This window comes from Camelina sativa, chromosome 11 (genome assembly GCF_000633955.1).
Source record: "Camelina sativa cultivar DH55 chromosome 11, Cs, whole genome shotgun sequence".
In the NCBI taxonomy this organism is placed as follows: Eukaryota; Viridiplantae; Streptophyta; class Magnoliopsida; order Brassicales; family Brassicaceae; genus Camelina; species Camelina sativa.
In genome coordinates this window covers 11,051,998-11,070,232 of record NC_025695.1, presented here as the reverse complement: position 1 = coordinate 11,070,232, position 18,235 = coordinate 11,051,998, and the positions used below count along the sequence as shown (strand labels likewise).

General features: G+C 35.4%; 4 protein-coding genes, 1 long non-coding RNA gene and 1 other non-coding gene across 7 annotated transcripts in view; 2 read left to right on the top strand and 4 right to left on the bottom strand.

Annotated features, from left to right (window-relative positions):
• On the bottom strand, nucleotides 2,948–5,653 carry LOC109127616. The gene is made up of 2 exons (XR_002034164.1): nucleotides 5,021–5,653; nucleotides 2,948–4,121 (listed from the first exon to the last, which is right to left on the bottom strand). It is a non-coding gene; the product is annotated as an uncharacterized LOC109127616 (long non-coding RNA).
• Nucleotides 7,524–9,669, bottom strand: LOC104722844 (peroxidase 42). The gene is made up of 4 exons (XM_010441091.1): nucleotides 9,380–9,669; nucleotides 8,996–9,184; nucleotides 8,730–8,895; nucleotides 7,524–8,292 (listed from the first exon to the last, which is right to left on the bottom strand). The coding sequence occupies exons 1-4, from the start codon at nucleotides 9,605–9,607 to the stop codon at nucleotides 7,883–7,885; spliced, it is 993 nt and encodes a 330-aa protein (XP_010439393.1). The 5' UTR covers nucleotides 9,608–9,669; the 3' UTR covers nucleotides 7,524–7,882.
• TRNAA-AGC lies at nucleotides 12,949–13,021 on the bottom strand. Its single transcript has one exon. It is a non-coding gene; the product is annotated as a tRNA-Ala (tRNA).
• LOC104722843 lies at nucleotides 14,099–15,336 on the top strand. Its single transcript, XM_010441090.1, has 2 exons — nucleotides 14,099–14,311; nucleotides 14,428–15,336. Exon 2 carries the CDS (start codon nucleotides 14,500–14,502, stop codon nucleotides 14,983–14,985), a length of 486 nt encoding a protein of 161 aa, XP_010439392.1. The 5' UTR covers nucleotides 14,099–14,311; nucleotides 14,428–14,499; the 3' UTR covers nucleotides 14,986–15,336.
• LOC104722841 (autophagy-related protein 8a-like) lies at nucleotides 16,369–17,722 on the top strand. 2 transcript variants are annotated; one of them, XM_010441089.2, is made up of 6 exons: nucleotides 16,369–16,510; nucleotides 16,650–16,703; nucleotides 16,950–17,005; nucleotides 17,100–17,152; nucleotides 17,244–17,362; nucleotides 17,461–17,722. In XM_010441089.2, the coding sequence occupies exons 2-6, from the start codon at nucleotides 16,667–16,669 to the stop codon at nucleotides 17,562–17,564; spliced, it is 369 nt and encodes a 122-aa protein (XP_010439391.1). In that variant the 5' UTR covers nucleotides 16,369–16,510; nucleotides 16,650–16,666; the 3' UTR covers nucleotides 17,565–17,722. The 2 variants fall into 2 exon arrangements, with proteins under 2 accessions (XP_010439391.1, XP_010439390.1); XM_010441088.2 differs by lacking the exon at nucleotides 16,369–16,510 and having other exon boundaries at nucleotides 16,542–16,703.
• LOC104722840 (5'-adenylylsulfate reductase 3, chloroplastic) overlaps nucleotides 17,830–18,235 on the bottom strand; it is an 8,949-nt gene continuing 8,543 nt past the window's right edge. Inside the window, exon 5 of the mRNA XM_010441086.1 lies at nucleotides 17,830–18,233. Coding sequence (XP_010439388.1) covers nucleotides 18,060–18,233 — 174 coding nt within the window. The 3' untranslated portion in view covers nucleotides 17,830–18,059. The remainder of the gene's footprint in view (nucleotides 18,234–18,235) is intronic.

The window sequence follows — 18,235 nt, the reverse complement described above, 5'->3', positions numbered from 1 at the left end:
CCCTCTTCGGCTTCCCATGGTTGGCTAAGCGTCTGTATTGGCAGAGATTTACTCAAACCTCATCTGGGACGACTGTTAGGAAGTGGAGTTTCCACACAAGTATGGAGAACACCATGGCTATCTCTCTCCCGACCTACTGCACCCTTTGGTCCGCCTACTGAGGCCACCCAGAACCTCACTGTTTCGGACCTCCTGTTACCAAACTCGACAACCTGGAACAGAGAACTTATCCGTCAGATCCTCCCCCAATATGAGGACGACATCCTTAAACAAAGACCAAGTGGACTACATGGCTCAGATAGATGGGGGTGGTTACCTTCAAATGATGGTCACTATTCCACCAAGTCGGGATACTATGAAGACTTGCTGCTAAAGGATCAAGATGGACCCAAGGTGACGACTGCAGTAAGAGCTGATATTCCCCAGATAAACCCACCTACTTCCTTTGATTGGAAAACTAACATTTAGTCCACTAACTGCTCCCCCAAAGTAAGACTTCTTCTATGGAAAGCAGCCCAGAACGCCTTACCAGTGGGTGAAAACCTCCTCTACCGACATATCAGAAAAGAGGCAAATTGCCCTCACTATGGTGAATCGGAAACTGTTCTCCACCTCTTCTTCCATTGCCCGTTTGTTTCCAAGATTTGGTCCTCCACCCCCTTTAAATGACCCCATCCGCCCCGAACTCATCTGTAATGTTAAATCAGGCATCGCTGTAGGATCCCGTATGATTAACCTCCCACCCTCCAAACTTGGTAGTGGCCCCTTTTTCCGTGGATCCTCTGGTCTATCTGGTCAGCCCGCAATCGCCTCATTTTTCGCAAAGAGCAAATCCAAGCAGAGGAGATCCTCTTGTTAGCAATCACCAGAGCTAAAGAATGGCAACAGACACAAATCAAGGAAATTCAAACCAAGAGGCCAAGCTTGGTCGATCTGCAACCACCGCTACCCCNNNNCTACCCCCCCCCCCTCTACAATACGGTGTCACACGGATGCGGCGTGGACAGCGAACAAAAACGCGGGTTTCGGCTGGATCTTCAAAGATCAATCCGGAACAACGTTGCTCTATGGATCCTCATCCTCCGACTTTGTTGATTCCCCCCCCCCCCCCNNCCCCCCCCGATGGCCGAAGCAATAGCAACTCTCACGGCAATTAGAGTTGCCTTTGAATCGGGTTTCACCCATCTCCATGTAGCTTCAGACTCGCAGACGCTAGTCAAAGCCCTCAATTCGAAGATCCAATCCAAGGAACCTCACGGGATTCTTCTTGATATCCTGAACCTTTCAACCTCTTTTGTTCTATGCTCGTTTAATTTTATTCCATGAGACCGAAATATCGATGCTGATACTCTAGCAAAAAAGGCCATGTTGGGTTGTAATGAGCCCACTTAATTAAATGAAAGTAGTTGGTTGTTCAAAAAAAAAAAATCATTCTCACATCATCATCCATATCACAAATTCTAAATATTTTATTTGTTTTGTTTATGTTTTTGCATGGGTTTAAAACTCATGTTAAGAATGTGATTATAAATTTTGTTAGATTTATGTTATATTTTGTTCAATTTTATTTGTTTTTAATACATTTAAATGATGCACTATTATTTACTACACATGTACAATATACAAGAAAAGTTGAAAAAAATAAACAAAATCAAAGAATAACCTGATCAAATGATAAGCAAAACATAAGCATAAATCAAAAAATGAACAAAAATAATAGAGCATAAATCAGTTATTTGGTAAAAGAGGAAGAATGAATTTTTCGTTGAAATAATTATTTATTGGTTAAGGATGAAGAATGAGTATTTTTACTACCATAACGTCTCGTCTATTCTACACTGAGCACTTCGAGCCAACAAAGGAAGTGGCAGATCGAATGATCATCCAAGACATTCAAAGGCATATACTTATGGGTTCCCCGACCAAGTATTAACTTTTGGCTTCCCATAATAAGGGTTTTGGAATTGCATTTGTTATTTTAAGAAATAATGGCTATACAATCTTTCTAGCTATAAAAGTAAAGACAAAAAAAAATATGGTTGAATTAGTGAATTATCATATACTGTTTTAGTTTGACTGGCCAAACGGTAATTTTTTTTTTAGTTACTGTTAAGATTTAGGAACACGAATTTTAGTTGTCTTGTGATGTTCAAGATTTAAAATGTCATGGATCGTCAAGGATCCTCAAAACTCTATGATTCTCAAGAAAAAGTATAAATTTCAAGCAACGAAATATATGCTAAAATATCATCTCGCTCATTTACATGACCGTCGGATTGAAGAAAAAGAACAGGTTCTTGACAACCTGAGGAGCATGGCACCCTTGATACACCCGAGGCTATGGCTGCACTAATCACAGCTTTCATAGGAAGTGCCTCCGCCACTAGAGCTGAGGGAACAAAGGTTCTTGAAGATGATCCTTGGATAATCATAGAGTTTTGAGGATCCTAGATGATCCATGACATTCTATCAGCTCAAACTTGTAGAATATGGCCCGTTTCTTTTATTTTGAACTTTTATATATTTTTGGAATGATTCGTCATTTCATATTTATGTCATTTACTATGAAAACAAATATTTGGTGAGATCAGTAAAATAGATCGATATCACCCATAAACAGTGCAATATATATATATATATATATATTATGCATGTTGAACAACTTATTCATTGTTTCAACATATTTATGTGCATATCAATTCAACGTGAAATTATAATCAAAAAAATTTGGCCTGATTACTTATTAAAGTAAGCCCCTGGATTGTCACATCCCCACGAAAATCCATTTCCACGAGTTCTGGTTTGATTTTCTCTTGCATTTAACAAGGATCAAGACCATATATAATTAGGTTAGGTAATACAAAACTGCATCTTGGCATTTGTATCATTTTTTTATTATTTCTTCTTCAATTTCAATATAAAACTTTTTAACCAAGAAAATGCATAAGATACATAAGTAAAATTTGTTTTTATTAAATTTTGTAAGGGAACACTCGACGACTGATTAATGTAAAAACTTACTGCTGTATCATTCTTCAATACTTGGCAAGTCTCTCCAGCATCAACCAAATGTTGACATTGCCCAAGTTCATGAATGGATTTTTACGAACAATCTTTCTACCAAAATGTGCTAGCAAATCATGCATCCATATATATCCCCAACTAATAGATATGAGAGATTTCTCAGCTAAGATGTGAAGACCTTGGCTCACATCAACAAAATTCTTTGGGAGATGCTCTTCCACTTTCTCAATCCATCCATTGTTGATAAACCATGCTATACAAAGATAAACATCTTTGTCTTCTTCACGTAATGCATCGTAACTAAACTTCAAAATGCTTTCAATTTCTCCGTCAAGGCTATTCCGTAACCTTGGTAGTTCTTTTTTCCACTCATGCTTCGACATTCCTCTAAAATAAGCTCCCATAACCTTTAGTCCCAAAGGAATCTTACCAGAAAGTTTTGTAACTTCCAGAGCAAGATTCTCAAAACCATCAAATGGAGACTTTTGACCAAAAGCGTACATGCAGAAGATTTCGAGAGCCTCATCATCAGATGGAATCCCCACCTCGTATATATGGTTACTTCCATGTGCATTCAAAAGCCTTTTATCTTGCGTTGTGATTAAAATCCGACTTCCAGGACCAAATCACCCATTTTCTTTTGCCATTGCAACTAGTTGCACCCACTGATCCACATCATCAAGAATAATAAGCACTCTCTTGTACTTTAATCTGTCTTTTGCAACTCCTAAATGATGAATCTTAATATCATCTTGGTTTATTATTTGAGACAAAAACTCTTTTTAAAACTGTAGTTCTGTACTGTACTCATCATGACAAAGTCTTGGATACCGTCTTTTGATGTTCTCCATGAAAACACTAAGCTGGAACTCATGAGAGTACTCTTCAAATAGAAATCTAGCAATGGTGCTCTTGCCAATTCCAGAGGGACCCCAGATCCCTATCATCCTTACTTTATCGGATCTAAGCCTAAAAATGGCTCAATCTTTTCCATATGAGCTCTCATTCCAACCAAACCGTCGCTTGATGGGGCAGAACTAATCAACTCATTTGAAACATCAGTTGTGATTCTTTCAATCATGGATGCTTCATTGTCCCTTACAAGAGGAAAGATAAATACATCCGATAAATAGTCATGACAGATTACATACGCATTCAAATTATTTGGTTTTCTAGCTCAATATTGGATAAAACTTACAAATATTATGTATTTTTTTTTCAAAAAAAAACATATTTCAGAACAACAATCAAATCCTAAAACTTAAAAAACGTTTACTACAAATTTGGGGTATATTTTTATTTTTGAAACTAATTGTTTTAGTGATATTTTAAGTATTTACTTTATGTATTACATTTTGATGAGCCTAATATTGATAAAGAAACGTCCATTTCATTTTTTCCTTGTATATCGAGTACTTCTATAAAATGGTACTTAACTTTTTTTTGTCCATATATATACATATATGTTTTGGTGTATCAAAACTTGTCTATTACAAGTTTTTTTATATCAAAACTTGTACTTAAATTGGTGAGTAAATTGGTCAATTGACTCACTTCTAACTAAACACAAAATTATAGTTTACTAGACAAGTGTACTAATACATTTGATTAACAAACAAATTATTTTTCAGCAAGTTTTAAGTGTTAGGTTTGAGGAACAAATTTGGTTCGAAGGACAAGTACGAAAATTTGGCAATCTTAAATATTGGTAAAATGATATTTTTAAAGAAAATGGTAAAATGAGTAAAATCCCCAATTACGACCTTGATAGAAGAGTGATTTTTGTAGAGATTTGTTTTAGTTTTTTGGGTTGTTGGACTTTCGTTTCAAGATTTTTGATAACAACCGAAGAGAAATAACTTTACATATTTCTACTAAGCTAACAGAATCTTGACTGGAGGATTAGTGAGTTTATCAAAATTCAAAACCAAAAACACATTATAGTCTCTCACCATTTAAAACAAAAAAAAAAACAAGTAGAATTAGAAAGACCAACCAGTTGCTTGAATGGTAACCCGCAATTGTGGCCACTTTTGCTAAAGCTTGTCTTCATCTTTCAATGTCCTCCTTACTTTTACCGGCACAACTTTTTCTGAAAGCCTTCCCGAAATCTCCCGTCAAGCATTTTACATCAGATGGATCTACTTTATGAAAAACAGCCATCACAGTTTGACCTAACCTTTCTCTACACTTCATAATCTCCACCAATTCTTCAATACACCACTTTGACGAAGCATAGTTCCTCGAGAGCAAGATGATGGCGACCTTAGATCCTCTAATGGCACGTATGAGTTCAGAACCGATGGATTCTCCTCTCTTTGATCTTATTATCCATGAATGGTGTGATTCCCTTTCTTTGGAACTCCTTCTGAATATGGCTGAGAAAGTCTTGACGCACATCCTCCCCGCGGAAGCTTGGAAAGACGTCGTGTATCCACTTGTGAGACAAATAAGATGGAGGTGATAACGAAGAAGAATCCATTTCTTTTATTTCTTCTTCGGATCTAAAACTTCTGAAAATCACGAAGAAGCCTATTGCAGCTACAACAATGGTAAGGAAAGTTAGAGAATCCATTTGTGTGGTGGAGAGAGGATCAAGAGGCTTTCTCTATAGATACATGTTGGAGAAAAAATGAAATAAAGAGTCTTTTTATATAATTGAATATAGTGAAACAAGACGTTGACTATATATATTGACTGAGACCGTTGATCCTAGCAAGAGAGCTTCGTAGAAGCTGTGTCATTGAAAAGAAACCACCGTAACTATCAGTCAATGTCCGGAAGTTGAAATTATATGGCTCCACCCTCTATATGATCGTGAGATTGTGAAAAATCCGCTAGTTGTACCAATTTTCTTCTAAGAAGACATAAGAAAGAGTGGAAAAAAAATTCATGGAATCAGTAGTTAAAGTCAATGCATGTCTCTACATAAAACATTAGTGTGTTCATACATGCAGTTTCACAGCAAAGAGATCAAAGTTTTATCTTCGGCTTCATTTCTGTTGGCCAAAACACATCAAGTCTCATATCTATATATATATATATGCATGGACTAAGTGAAAATATCGAACCAGCCTAATTCTAGTCACTTATGTTTTAGTTCGGTCTTACCTGGTTGACCCATTTACCATCGTTAAGTAGAACTAATTAGCATATCATTTACAATTGGCTCATCACTAAAATTCCGTATTAACAGATAGAAAAGTCATTATATAACAAAATAAAATCTGGTTGAAGATGATTTGATACACTATTCACTTAAGTGATGAAGATGATAATCAAAAAAATATGATACGTATTCCATGTGAATATATGACATTTCCCTTTCCTTGTTCTTGGAAACGTTTGGTCTAGAGGATGGTAAAAGTTCAATGTGGATGCATTTCTGTTTAACATAGATCAAATTAATTAAAGTTGTGCAAACCTTTTTCACTGATAGGAACATTAAGCGAAACAAATATTATAGTAAACGATGAGCACTTGTCTTGCTTGATGTGTAAGTAATCAAAAATATTAGGGATGTTTTCATGGGCGTCAGAGTATATTGGCCTATCATTTACAATCAAGCATGTAGTCCGTTTAATAAGTTATACATATCATACATAGATCCGTTTTAATTCCCTCACGTTTCATAGGGAAAGTGATAACTTTTTGAACTTATGATTATTTTCTTGATGACATAGGTTATAGTAGCAAGAGCCTGAATCCACTCTCTAGTACTCTAGCGTAAACATTGCCTGACAAATAAATTGGATTCGAAATTGATAGATAGAAATAGGATCTAAAATATATACACAAGCGAAAAATATATGTCCACAGAAACTAACAAATCGATGCCACGTTTAGTTTTTGACCTCAATTATTTTGTAGAAAACAAATGAAACTCATTAAGACCTGTGTACATAATTCAGTTAATGTTGCTCCAAGTATCATGTTTAAATAGCTTTTTCTTTAAACATACACCATTGCACTTGTTGTCTACACGCCACCACCATTATTGTCTTTCACGTCTCTAGTTTTAATAAAAGTAAGTTTTAGTCTACCTAACGTTTTCTATATACTGTTTTCTAATTAAGTGTTTAAGACTTTAAGTACATAATATATGCCCTTGTAGAGAATCTCATCCGTCAGATATTTTTCTCACTATGTAAAACGTCTTTGTCCATTATAATTTAATGCGGGTCATGTGATTTGTATATATTTATTACTCTGTAACGCCATATTTTGTTTATTTTTTGCTTTCGACTTTTGGCTCTACTCTTTAGTCTTCAGTTTATAGTTGTGGCCCGTTTCATTTATTTTTTGAATTATTATTTTTGGAATTTTTTTCATGAGTCATATCATATTTATGTCATTTACTACGAAAACAAAAATAGGGTAAGATCAGTAAAATAGATCGATGTCACCCATACAAAGTGCTGAGTGATCGATCATGCATGTTGAACAACTTCTTCATTGTTTCTACATATTTATGTACATATAAATTTCACATGAAATTATAATAAAAACATTCGGCCTGGTTACTTATCATTACATCGTCATACATGATACCAAACACCATCCATCATATCATACATCCTTTCCATTATCATTATATCATCCCCACCACCACAAACCCAAAATCAAAAAAGAGCCAACATTTAGATTTAAATAACTCAAAGACCACTAACATCATAATTAAAGCATTAAGGCTACAACAAGAACACACAAAAGAAGGGTGTGGTCACCACCATGATGCATTCATCATCACCCTTTCTTTGATTTTTTACTTTAAAAGATTTCTTTATTCATCTTGGTTCGATACCAAGCAGAGAACCCAACACACCAGAGCCTCTGTCTTTTCTCACTTTTTCCAACTTTAGTGGTTCTTGTTTGCGAGATTACATTGCTTCCTGATCTCACCCTTAGAGCCAGTCAAAGGGTTGTTTTCGGATAAGATTTGGATCGCCCTAGTGAACTCCTTGAAGAAGTAGGCCTGGTCCTTAGCCATCTTCTTAACAATTGGTCTTGTCCGTTTATCGTGTGCGAGCTGATGGTCCACAAGAAGCAAACCCTTGTTGTCTAGGATGTTACGGTAGTAATTGTTGTCTAGCACCATGGGCGTGCCACGGTCATTTCGCACGTACTGGACAGCCTTTGGGTCAGGGATCGAGTCAGGACACTTGTGTAGCATGTGAGGGACGTGGTCCGGGTTCAAGGACGGGTCCACCTCAGGGTACAAACGGTGGACCAGCTTGACACAGTGAGTTCTTCCCACGCTGTGTGACCCTGCACGTGTCATCATAGTTACAAAAGTCAAAATCTAACAATATCCAAACTTAGAAATCTAACACGAAACTTAAACTTCGCTTGCATAAAATTCAGATCCCGTAAGAGTAGATCAACTGATTTGATTATTATCTTTAATCATGCATGAGCTAATTGACAAAAACAACCTTGTGTTAAGCCATTAAACAAGGACAATCGAGATATCGGATAAGGATTACTTTCAACTTTCCAACTCAGACCGCATATTCCTATGTAACCGACAAGATCACTACGAACGTTACATGCATAAAAAAAATAGACGAAAATACCCTTGAATTGGTATATTGTAGCAAGAGCATTTCTTGGATAGTCAAAAGAGTTTTCGACTTTCGAGCGATACGTTTTGGCCGGAAACTAGCTAGTGAGTCATAATAAAAGAAAAAGAAAGATAAGGGTACCTAGGAGGGCTACGAGGCCGGGAGTGTCAATTCCGATGGATTTGAACTTGTCAAGAACAACGGAGATACTCTCGTTGTGGTCGGGAAGATATGACTCAAGCATATCTGTCCTGCTCTTCAGTCCATCTCTCCTTCCTGTCTTCAAAGGAATATGCGGTCCTCCCACCTACACAAAAGAACCCCCACACAGTTTTGTCAAAAAAGGAAACAAACAGCACGCAGTTTATTTTTTGTCAACGACACGATTATTGTCCTTTGAAACTTACTGCTTCGATGCCTTCTCTTGCGGACAAGACGAGAATGTCAGAACATGAGACAACACCAGGGCACTCCCTCTCAAGAGCTTCCTTGATCTCCTCAATATACCTGAAGTTTCTCAGTCCAAAGCTCCTGTCGTGTTCTTTCTCTCCTAGCTCTCTTCTTGTCGAATCCAGCAAAAGCGACGCATCACATGACTGTTTTCACCCCCAACAAAACAAAGCAAAAACAGAGCACACCGTTAGCTCTGTTTCAAGTGAAAGATCAAAAACAGATTACTTTTACCACAAAAAAAAGTAAAACCATCCCACAAAAAAAATGATTTTCACACAAACGTATCATGCAAAACATGAAAATTCACTCTGAGAGAGAGAGAGAGAGAGAGATCGGACCTCGACGGCGCAGTCGTGGAAGATGTTACGGAGCCAAGAGAAAGCGGTGTTCTTGTGGCGTTTGTAGAGGAGTTTGACTTGTTCACGGATGATGTCTTCAGCCTGTGGGCACGTATCCTTGTAGAAGTTCATCATCAAACCTGACTCCTCCTCTGTTACTGCTTCAGTTGTTGCAGAGAGTGCCCATAGGCAAAGTATCGCCACCAACATCACACCTTTACCTCCCATTTTTTTCTCTCTCTCTTTCTTCTTCTCACACTACTCTTGAGTTGAGTCACTGAGCAAGCAATGCAGCGTCCTTAAATAAAGGGAAATGGAAGTTTTCTTTCTTTTTTTTTTTCAAAAGTTTTCTTTCTTTTTTTTTTCAGAAAAATAAAAGAAGCTTAATCTGAAGGTTATAGTAAATTAAAACAAGTTGGTGAAATTTGATACTGTTTCAATAAAATAAATAAATTTTACGTGACAGATCATTTATCATTAAGCATTATTCATTTTTTACTTTGAGAAAACCAAAAAGATTATTATAAGACTACAATAATTGTATGTCCCGTCAGTCTTGATTAAGAATCTATATTCAATGAAAAGCCAAGACTTATTATAAGAAAATTTAGATCATATACACTACATAAAAAGTATAGAAAAACAAAAAGAAAAAGGAAAATTCATTCTTATGATGCAACAGCTGCATTAGCATAAGTTTTCCAAGTATATATATTTTCTTCTGTATGAATTTTCACATAATCACATATATTGATTGTCGCTTTTAACATTCTAAATTTTGATTTAGTAATTAATGTAAAAGTAAATTTTGGAGTAATTATAATTAGACTATAGAATCTAGTCTAGTAAATTTAATTTATGTGTGACTGTGTGAGTGATCATGCTAGCTAAAGTCCTAGAGAGTGCTATGAGAAAATAAAGAAGTTCGTTGGGAGATTTTAACGTGGATGGCATTTTGAATAATTTATCACATGTACAAGGGTGTTTTTCTTTTGGTTAGCTAAACCAATCACCAAGTTTTGGATTTTGGTCTCATTGAGTACACATCAGTGGGGACCTTGTGACTAAAAAATCTTACAAAAAAAAAAAAGAACTCTGCTTCTTTTGTTAATAATACAAACAAAGGGGGGCGGCTGTTACAACTATAATATATGGGGTGTAATAGCTAAAGTCAAAAAACACTCACGGGGTCGATTTGCAATTATCCTAAACGTTTGTTATTGTTAAAATTGTTAGTTAATACAGCGGATAAACCGGATTTTATATTACGGAATCTTTTTAATTTTCGAGGAAGTCAAGGTGGATCCTTATTTTTTTAACAAGACCAGTTCGATCATGTAATCTACAGTACAATTCCATTTGTACGTATTCAATTACTTTATGTTCTGAAATTATTTATATATTCAACTAGTATTTAGTATTTACTTAATGTAGTTATTGTGAGAGTTGTGCACATTGTAAAGTCTTCTCAAATATTGAATGAATCTTGATCCACGTGATGATACTGAAACACGTTCACCACTCTTCACTCTCGAGTGTTCCCTTTTATTTTAGGAATATATTTAGAACTGTCTATGTTTTAAAACTCAATATAAATGTCCTTTTGAGTTTTGTTTTTTCAGATTGCCTAAGAAATTAACAAGTTCTACTATCATAACCCTATACAAAGGTGAAAGGTGAGCAATACTTAAAATTATCTCTTCCATTTTTTTTCAACTAATTTTAATAGAGGTAGACTAGATAAAAACGACATTTATATTGAAAAGGAAAAAAGAAATCAATAGTATAATTTGTGATTATAATAATTCTATTGAATTCAAGGGCAAAGGCTCTCCAGCCTAAATAAAGAGAAAGCTTCAACTCAGGCATTAGGCATATTATACTAATTAGTATTGAAAATTTAAATAAATACTACAACAACATATGTTTTGATGATAAGTGCGTTCCAAAAGCTAAAGGTCCCTACATAGGACTATTAACTACTTCTTTTTGAATTATAAAATGAAACTAAAGTAGTAATGTGGTGTTATAAAATGAGAGAATCTACACCTATTTACATAAATAAATAAAAAATACTTAAGAGAAATAATAATGTTTTCTGCATCTGGGAGAAGTATCGGTGCATTAACCAAAATCATATTGAATCCGTAGATTCGAAATTTCACCTAATCTTTTTTTTTTTGGATATTTTGATTAAAAAACTCAAAATGAAAGTACTGTGACCACCGACGCTTTTATCCAAGTGTCGTCGACAAATGGCTTTTGTGAGTATCCCCCATTCGGCAACGTCACTCTCTAGCTCAGTGGGCTTCACATCACATGTGTCCTAAACACCGATTAACAAGTTTTAACCAACATATATAATTGATGTGTAAACCGCATAAGATGTAAAAATGTTGACATTCAAATTAATACAAATTAACTATCATGGATATTCAACTGACATGTGGAGACTGTACTCATCCGTGTCCTTAACGTTGCATTCACCATGGGGCCATGCAAGATTCAATACCAAGAGACATTCGACGTTAATATTTCTCCCACCAGACTTTTCAAAAGCAATTTGCGATCATATTCTTAAGTTTCGCAAAATAGTGAAGAAGATGGAGTCTAAATTAGTTACGAGTTCTCTTGTTATAGCAAAAAAGATTACAAGAATCGTATACATTAAAAAAAAAAAAGCAAATAATTTTCCATATGAGAGCTAGTTGAAGAATTGAAGCATTATTCCAGTTCCGAATTTGCCTGCGTCAACATTCTCATGATTTCAGTTCCAGCAGACACTTAAGACACATTGCACCTACTCCAGTTCCGAATTTGCCTGCGTCAACATTCTCATGATTAACTGATCAAAATCATACACTATAAATATGAACGGCTAAGGGGTGGGAGTGAAACTTGAAAAGAAAAGAAAAAAATAGGCCTGGTAGTAGGCCAAAGCCCATCACAATAATCGAGTGAGCTCATGTTCTGGATGTAAAAAGAAGTGATAAAGTTGGAGCTTTCCTTTTGTATACAAAGTTTTGAGGCCTTTGTGGCCAAATCCGATTCCGTGTTTTACACGTTACTTCCTCGGAATAGATCGATCAGTTGCTTAGGTTAACGACAAAAGAAGTGAAACCTAGTTAATAAACATGTATAAAGAAGAAGCTACTTTTCTAGAAACCTAGTTATATGGGCTTACATAGTGGGCTTGTTGGTCTCATAATGTTGGATTTGTGATGATGTTTGCTTCAATATGTAACATAATACTTGATTCGCTTAAAGACCAAAACTATAACTAAACTCATTTTACTTTCCATATTTTTAGTTAGCCCTAGCACATACTTTCCTTGTACCCATGGCATAGGCTATGAAATGTATCGTCCTAGATTTAACGAAATAGTAATACAAATAAGAAATCTTTTGAAAACATCTCCAACTCTAAAACTTCAATTGTCTATATCTATTTTAATTTTTAACTCAACTACTTGTAGCATGTCAACATTAAACAATTGATTTTTTTTTTTTTTTTTTTTTTTTGAGAAAAGAACTCTGCAAACTGAAAACTGAACATAAAAATGCAGTAATGGAGATGCGGGGTATCGATCCCTGTACCTCTCGCATGCTAAGCGAGCGCTCTACCATCTGAGCTACATCCCCATTGTGATTAAAGGTGAAATCAGAGAAATTAAATTATCACTTTGATAGTTTGTTATTCCAACATCTTATGCACTATCATTCTGTCATTTTTAACTCAATTTTTCAACTCGTTATATCGCCAGTTGAAACTCACCAACATCATACTACAAAACTCACCCTTTAGAAATGTTTTCAAACGACTAATAACTCAATTTATATCATTCTTGCTCCAACCATTTCTGCACCTTTCAGCATGCAAGAGGACCTTATTTTGTACGTTGATTATGAACCTCTGCACCTTAAAGATTCTTTCTTAAGCTGGACTAATAATTTCTAGGTTCTTTACAAATTCTCTTATGGTCGGGTAATAAGTTTACATATTATAACAGGTACGTATTTGTGTGTTTTATAAACTTCGAGGGGTTTGATAAGAAACCTCTGAAAACTAGAGGTCTTGTCTAAAAGTTACAGATTTTAATGCATCGTGCTTTGGAATAACATCCCTGGACCCTTGCGACGAGACCCATGAAACGTTGGATTGGATAGCCTAACAAATTGTTTTTGTTTTTCTTTAGAAATTATTATAAATCGATTTGATCCTTATTACCCCACCAGAAAAGTCTCATGTATTTATGTGTGTACGGACACGGGTTTCAGATTTTGTGTGTGATAAATACAAATTTATTTGCGCAGAACACACCTTTTCAATAATTTGTACATAGCAATAGATAAATATAAAACCATATTTAATAATGACTACACATGCTTGAATTTTCAACAAAAAAAAAACTTGACCAAACGAGATTCTTATAGAGGATGATGAATATAACAAGTCCTTTTAAGTGAAATCACATTTTCTATCTTCAGTCTATAACTATAGCCACACAAAAAAGATTAGAAAGTATAATTTGAAAATGACTTAGGCAAAAGCATAATTTGAGATAAAGCAAGTCTTTTCGTATAGTACATTTTTTTGTCTTGTTGCATGATTTAGACTCTATCAATAATTTTGGCAGGTCTTAGTAGAAATAGTACCAAAGGCTACCACTCCTCTATCTAACCCTTATAATTATTATTATTTAAAAAACAAAAGTTTAATTCATAGTTATGGCACCCCAAAAAAAGTACGAAATTATTACAATTTTGGAGGTTTCTGAAACCTCTGCCTATTGTGGAGACTTTTGATTCCTTTGAAGCAATCAATGACCTCTCTGTCTCTCATTTGCCAGCAAAGAGAGCTTGTTTAATGTTGTTTATGGTTCACATTTTTATACATCACATTTTCACTGAATCATCCTCTGCGTCTCTCAGGTAATTAATTCTCTCTCTCTCTCTCCATCTCTTTCTCTCTCTTCTCTCTCATTATCCTATCTCTTCTCTTTCTTTCTTTTTTTATTTTTGGTATAAGATCAAATGATGATTTTCAGGAGGAAGAAGAACACTTAGTTGCAGCAGAGAAGAAGCAACGTTCTAGAGAGAAGGGTTTTCTTGAGGTAGCAATGGAAGGGGGAGAAGAGTTTCAAGAAGAAGATGTTTGGTCAGTTTTGAGAGAAAAAGATACTCCAGGTCCTGGAATGAAAATGTCCAAAAGTAACAACAATCTCTTCGCAGCCTCATCTTCGTCTTCTGCACGGTACATTGCTAAGGGCAACGAGGTCGTCTCAGCAGGAGGGGCAAAACAGTCTCCTGCTCCCATGAATATTCCTGACTGGCCCAAGGTTTATGGGTATCCAAAGAAGAACACAAACAGCCACTTGCATTCGTGGGCCACTGAAGACGATGATGAAGGCTCAATGGTTCCTCCTCATGAATTGGTAGCAAGAAGACTCGCAAGAACGCAGATCTCATCTTTCTCAATGTGTGAAGGAATCGGAAGAACACTCAAAGGAAGAGATCTCAGCAAAACAAGAAACCCTGTCCTAACCAGAACTGGTTTCTTGGAATCCAATATCACATCTTCATCAACATCACCACCACCACCATAGTTATGGCATGGCATGGAAGCATATGGGGGATGAATGATCAATATCACATTCACACATAGAGCCCTCTTTTACCACCACCATACCATATCGTTATCATGAAAAAAACCTAAAACTTTATGGTATCCACATGATTTTTATTTAAATATCAATGTTATTGTCGTTATCACCATGTAGGGAATCATGACACTACCAATATGGTTGAGTTCTCTTTCTTTTTTGTTGTTGTTAGGTTTTTGGATTTTTTAGATAAGTATGATGACGATGAGGATGACTTGTCAATCCCATGCATGGGACCCGTATCATTTTTCTTATGTTGTGTTTGTAGTTCTCAATGATCTTTATATTAACTCTTTTATAGTGCATGAGCCTAATTAAAATTATAATTTAGAGAAAAACGAAATGGCATATACTTTGGAACCTTTGATTGTGAAGTTTTGAAAGCCTCTCTCGATCTCTTCGCCAATTTTGGGCTCGATCAAGAGAGAAAATGTTGGGAATAATACTAGCATTTTTGGTCCGACATAAGATTAAGGGCTCGTGCCATATTACTGCTCATTTAGCTTTCACTTTTCAATGTTACAGCAGCAACTAGGGGATGGGTATATGTATCTCTTTACCTGTTTCGGTTTGTTGTTTTAATCCTTTGGCTTTTGATATTCTAAAACCAAAACGAAACTGAAAATTGTATTGTTTCAAAAACAAATCGGATTTGGATTGGTTTCGTAGCCAATTTACACAAGTACGTAATTTGGTTTTACTATAGTAAGATCTATTTTTCAAAATGTATATGTAAATTAAAAAGTACTTGTTTTGATGAACTTCAGTTTATACAATTGAGTACTATCACCCGTACTAAATTTGAATTGCCGACATACAATAAGTTTGGCTGGATTTTGGTATATAGTTTGTTCAGTTTATAGTACCGATCAAATAGTTATATATATATTATAAAAAAAAAAAAAAGACAAGATTTGGTTAGGGTTAGTAGTCGGAATCTGAAGTGAACGAACTCAGTTTCAGTTTGGTTATGTCTTATGCAACTCAGTAAGCAAAGTACCAAACTAGCAAACGGTTCATGACAAATTTTTTTTACAATTTTAGAAACTTGGGGATAAGTTTGTATAACAACAATTGAGCCATCATTAGCTTAATACATTACGAAAAAGTCGAAAACATTAAGAGATTTATACAAACAAGTTCGATATAAAGGCCCAGTTACGCCCAATGGCCAATAAGTGTCTCTGACGTAAGACAAGTGTAAGGGATTACTTGTAAGCCAATCCAAGTGGGTTTACTGATTCCCAAAACAGATCAAAGTTACGTTTCCGTGTAGGCAACCCATTAGAAAACCCTAACTTAATTATAAATTAAATTTTATATACTCTTTATTAATTAAGCCCCTTTCTCTTTTGATATTGACTTCTCTCTCTCTCGATTCTTCTCCCTGTTTCAATCAAAATCAGATTTTTTTTTTCTTAGCAAACCCTAAGTTTCAACGAATCGTATTCAGTTTCTTCTTCTTACGGTATGTTTCTTCTCATCAGTTCGATATTTTTTTGGCTTCTGGGTTTCTTTCCTCTGATCTAAGAGACGGTTATATTGAATCATTGATCGTGTTTAGGAATCTAATTCAATTATGATTTTTTCTTGCTTGAAATTTGCAGATACCAATCGAATCGCCATGGCTAAGAGTTCTTTCAAGGTTTCTAACCCTCTTGGTATGTTACTTCAAAATCCCTTTCTTATTCTTTAAAAGATTTTGCGTGATCGAGTTTTCAATCACTTAATTTCGTTGAGGTGTCTTGTTTTGATGTTATAAAACAATCTTGATTAGTTTTGTCTCTTCTAGATCAGATTTAATCTCTGCATATAGTTTTGATTCTTCCGTCTTCTCTTTTTTTGTGTGTATCTCTGTTTGGTGATTTACTTGTGACTAATGTTTTGGTTTTGTTATGTTAAAACAGAGGCAAGGATGAGTGAATCTACTCGGATCAGAGAGAAGTATCCTGATAGAATCCCAGTAAGAGCTCATGAATGCCACAGTGGATTCGTTTTTTACTAAATATAGTTTAAAAGCATTGTTCCAATATTAGAATCTGGGATTGTTTGTGTAGGTGATTGTGGAAAAGGCTGGACAGAGTGATGTCCCTGACATTGACAAGAAGAAGTGAGTGTATTGGCTTTTTTACTCATCTCTTTTTGTGTCTCTTTGTGCTATCATAATCTTAAAAAGTATGCTCACAAATATGTTCTTTTAGGTATCTTGTACCAGCAGATCTAACCGTGGGACAGTTTGTGTACGTGGTTCGCAAAAGGATCAAGCTTGGAGCTGAGAAAGCTATCTTTGTCTTTGTCAAGAACACTTTGCCTCCAACTGGTAAGAGTTTTAGAACTCTTTATAACACCATTTAAGATCAAAGTTTCTTTATTTACCGCTTACTCAGTTTCACTTTGTATTTGTTTATTTCCTGACAGCTGCGTTGATGTCTGCAATCTATGAAGAGCACAAAGATGAAGATGGGTTCCTCTACATGACTTACAGCGGAGAGAACACTTTTGGGTCTCTTACCGTTGCTTGAATAAAAATCAATCTTTCGGATGACTTTGATGTACATACATAAATTCAGGAAGATAAGATGTACATTGCTTCCTTAGTCTCTGGTTTCTTATTTTTACTTTGCTTTGGATGCTTGAATCTCTTTTGCCTTCTGGATTTATTCAGAAAACTTTCTTTTTTCTTACCCTCTCTTGCTTTTGGTGAACTTGATATTGGGGCTAATGAGTTACTTCCATATTTTACTTTCATATGAAAGTAATCGACCTTGGAAAACTTGTTCAATATCATTTACAAAGGCAAAAAGAGTAATACACTGAAAAGTGAAAACTGTAACTGGTAAACACAAAAAGGCAAAAACCTTGATGTGATTGTTTTAACACACAGCTATACAAAAAGCAAAAAGATTCAATAGAGAATCTCATCGCGCCACCTTTATCTGTTCTAGCATTCTGGAACGAGACTAAAAGGTTTCTTATTGATCTCTTTCTCATTGTAAAGTCGGCGGATTTTTGAGGTTTTACCGAACAAGATTCAAGAACGATGTCAAAGAATCAACATCTCTCTTCTCTGATGGATACTTGATTGGTCTTGAAGAGTTCTTTGGGAACACAAGTATTGTCGGAAAGCTTCCAAGCTGCAACTCACTTTTGGCAAATTCCTTCTGATCACCATCAGCTCTAAACTTTGCAACCT

What these genes read in the sequence shown, in the direction of transcription:
- LOC104722844 (XM_010441091.1), bottom strand. Translation starts at nt 9,607, where the DNA reads ATGGGAGGTAAAGGTGTGATGTTGGTGGCGATACTTTGCCTATGGGCA. An exon ending in TCCACGACTGCGCCGTCGAG is followed by an intron (nt 9,185 to 9,379) that starts GTCCGATCTCTC and finishes GGGTGAAAACAG; the next exon opens with TCATGTGATGCGTCGCTTTT. An exon ending in CAAGAGAAGGCATCGAAGCA is followed by an intron (nt 8,896 to 8,995) that starts GTAAGTTTCAAA and finishes TCTTTTGTGTAG; the next exon opens with GTGGGAGGACCGCATATTCC.
- LOC104722843 (XM_010441090.1), top strand. Translation starts at nt 14,500, where the DNA reads ATGGAAGGGGGAGAAGAGTTTCAAGAAGAAGATGTTTGGTCAGTTTTG.
- LOC104722841 (XM_010441088.2), top strand. Translation starts at nt 16,622, where the DNA reads ATGATTTTTTCTTGCTTGAAATTTGCAGATACCAATCGAATCGCCATG. An exon ending in AGTATCCTGATAGAATCCCA is followed by an intron (nt 17,006 to 17,099) that starts GTAAGAGCTCAT and finishes TTGTTTGTGTAG; the next exon opens with GTGATTGTGGAAAAGGCTGG. An exon ending in GAACACTTTGCCTCCAACTG is followed by an intron (nt 17,363 to 17,460) that starts GTAAGAGTTTTA and finishes ATTTCCTGACAG; the next exon opens with CTGCGTTGATGTCTGCAATC.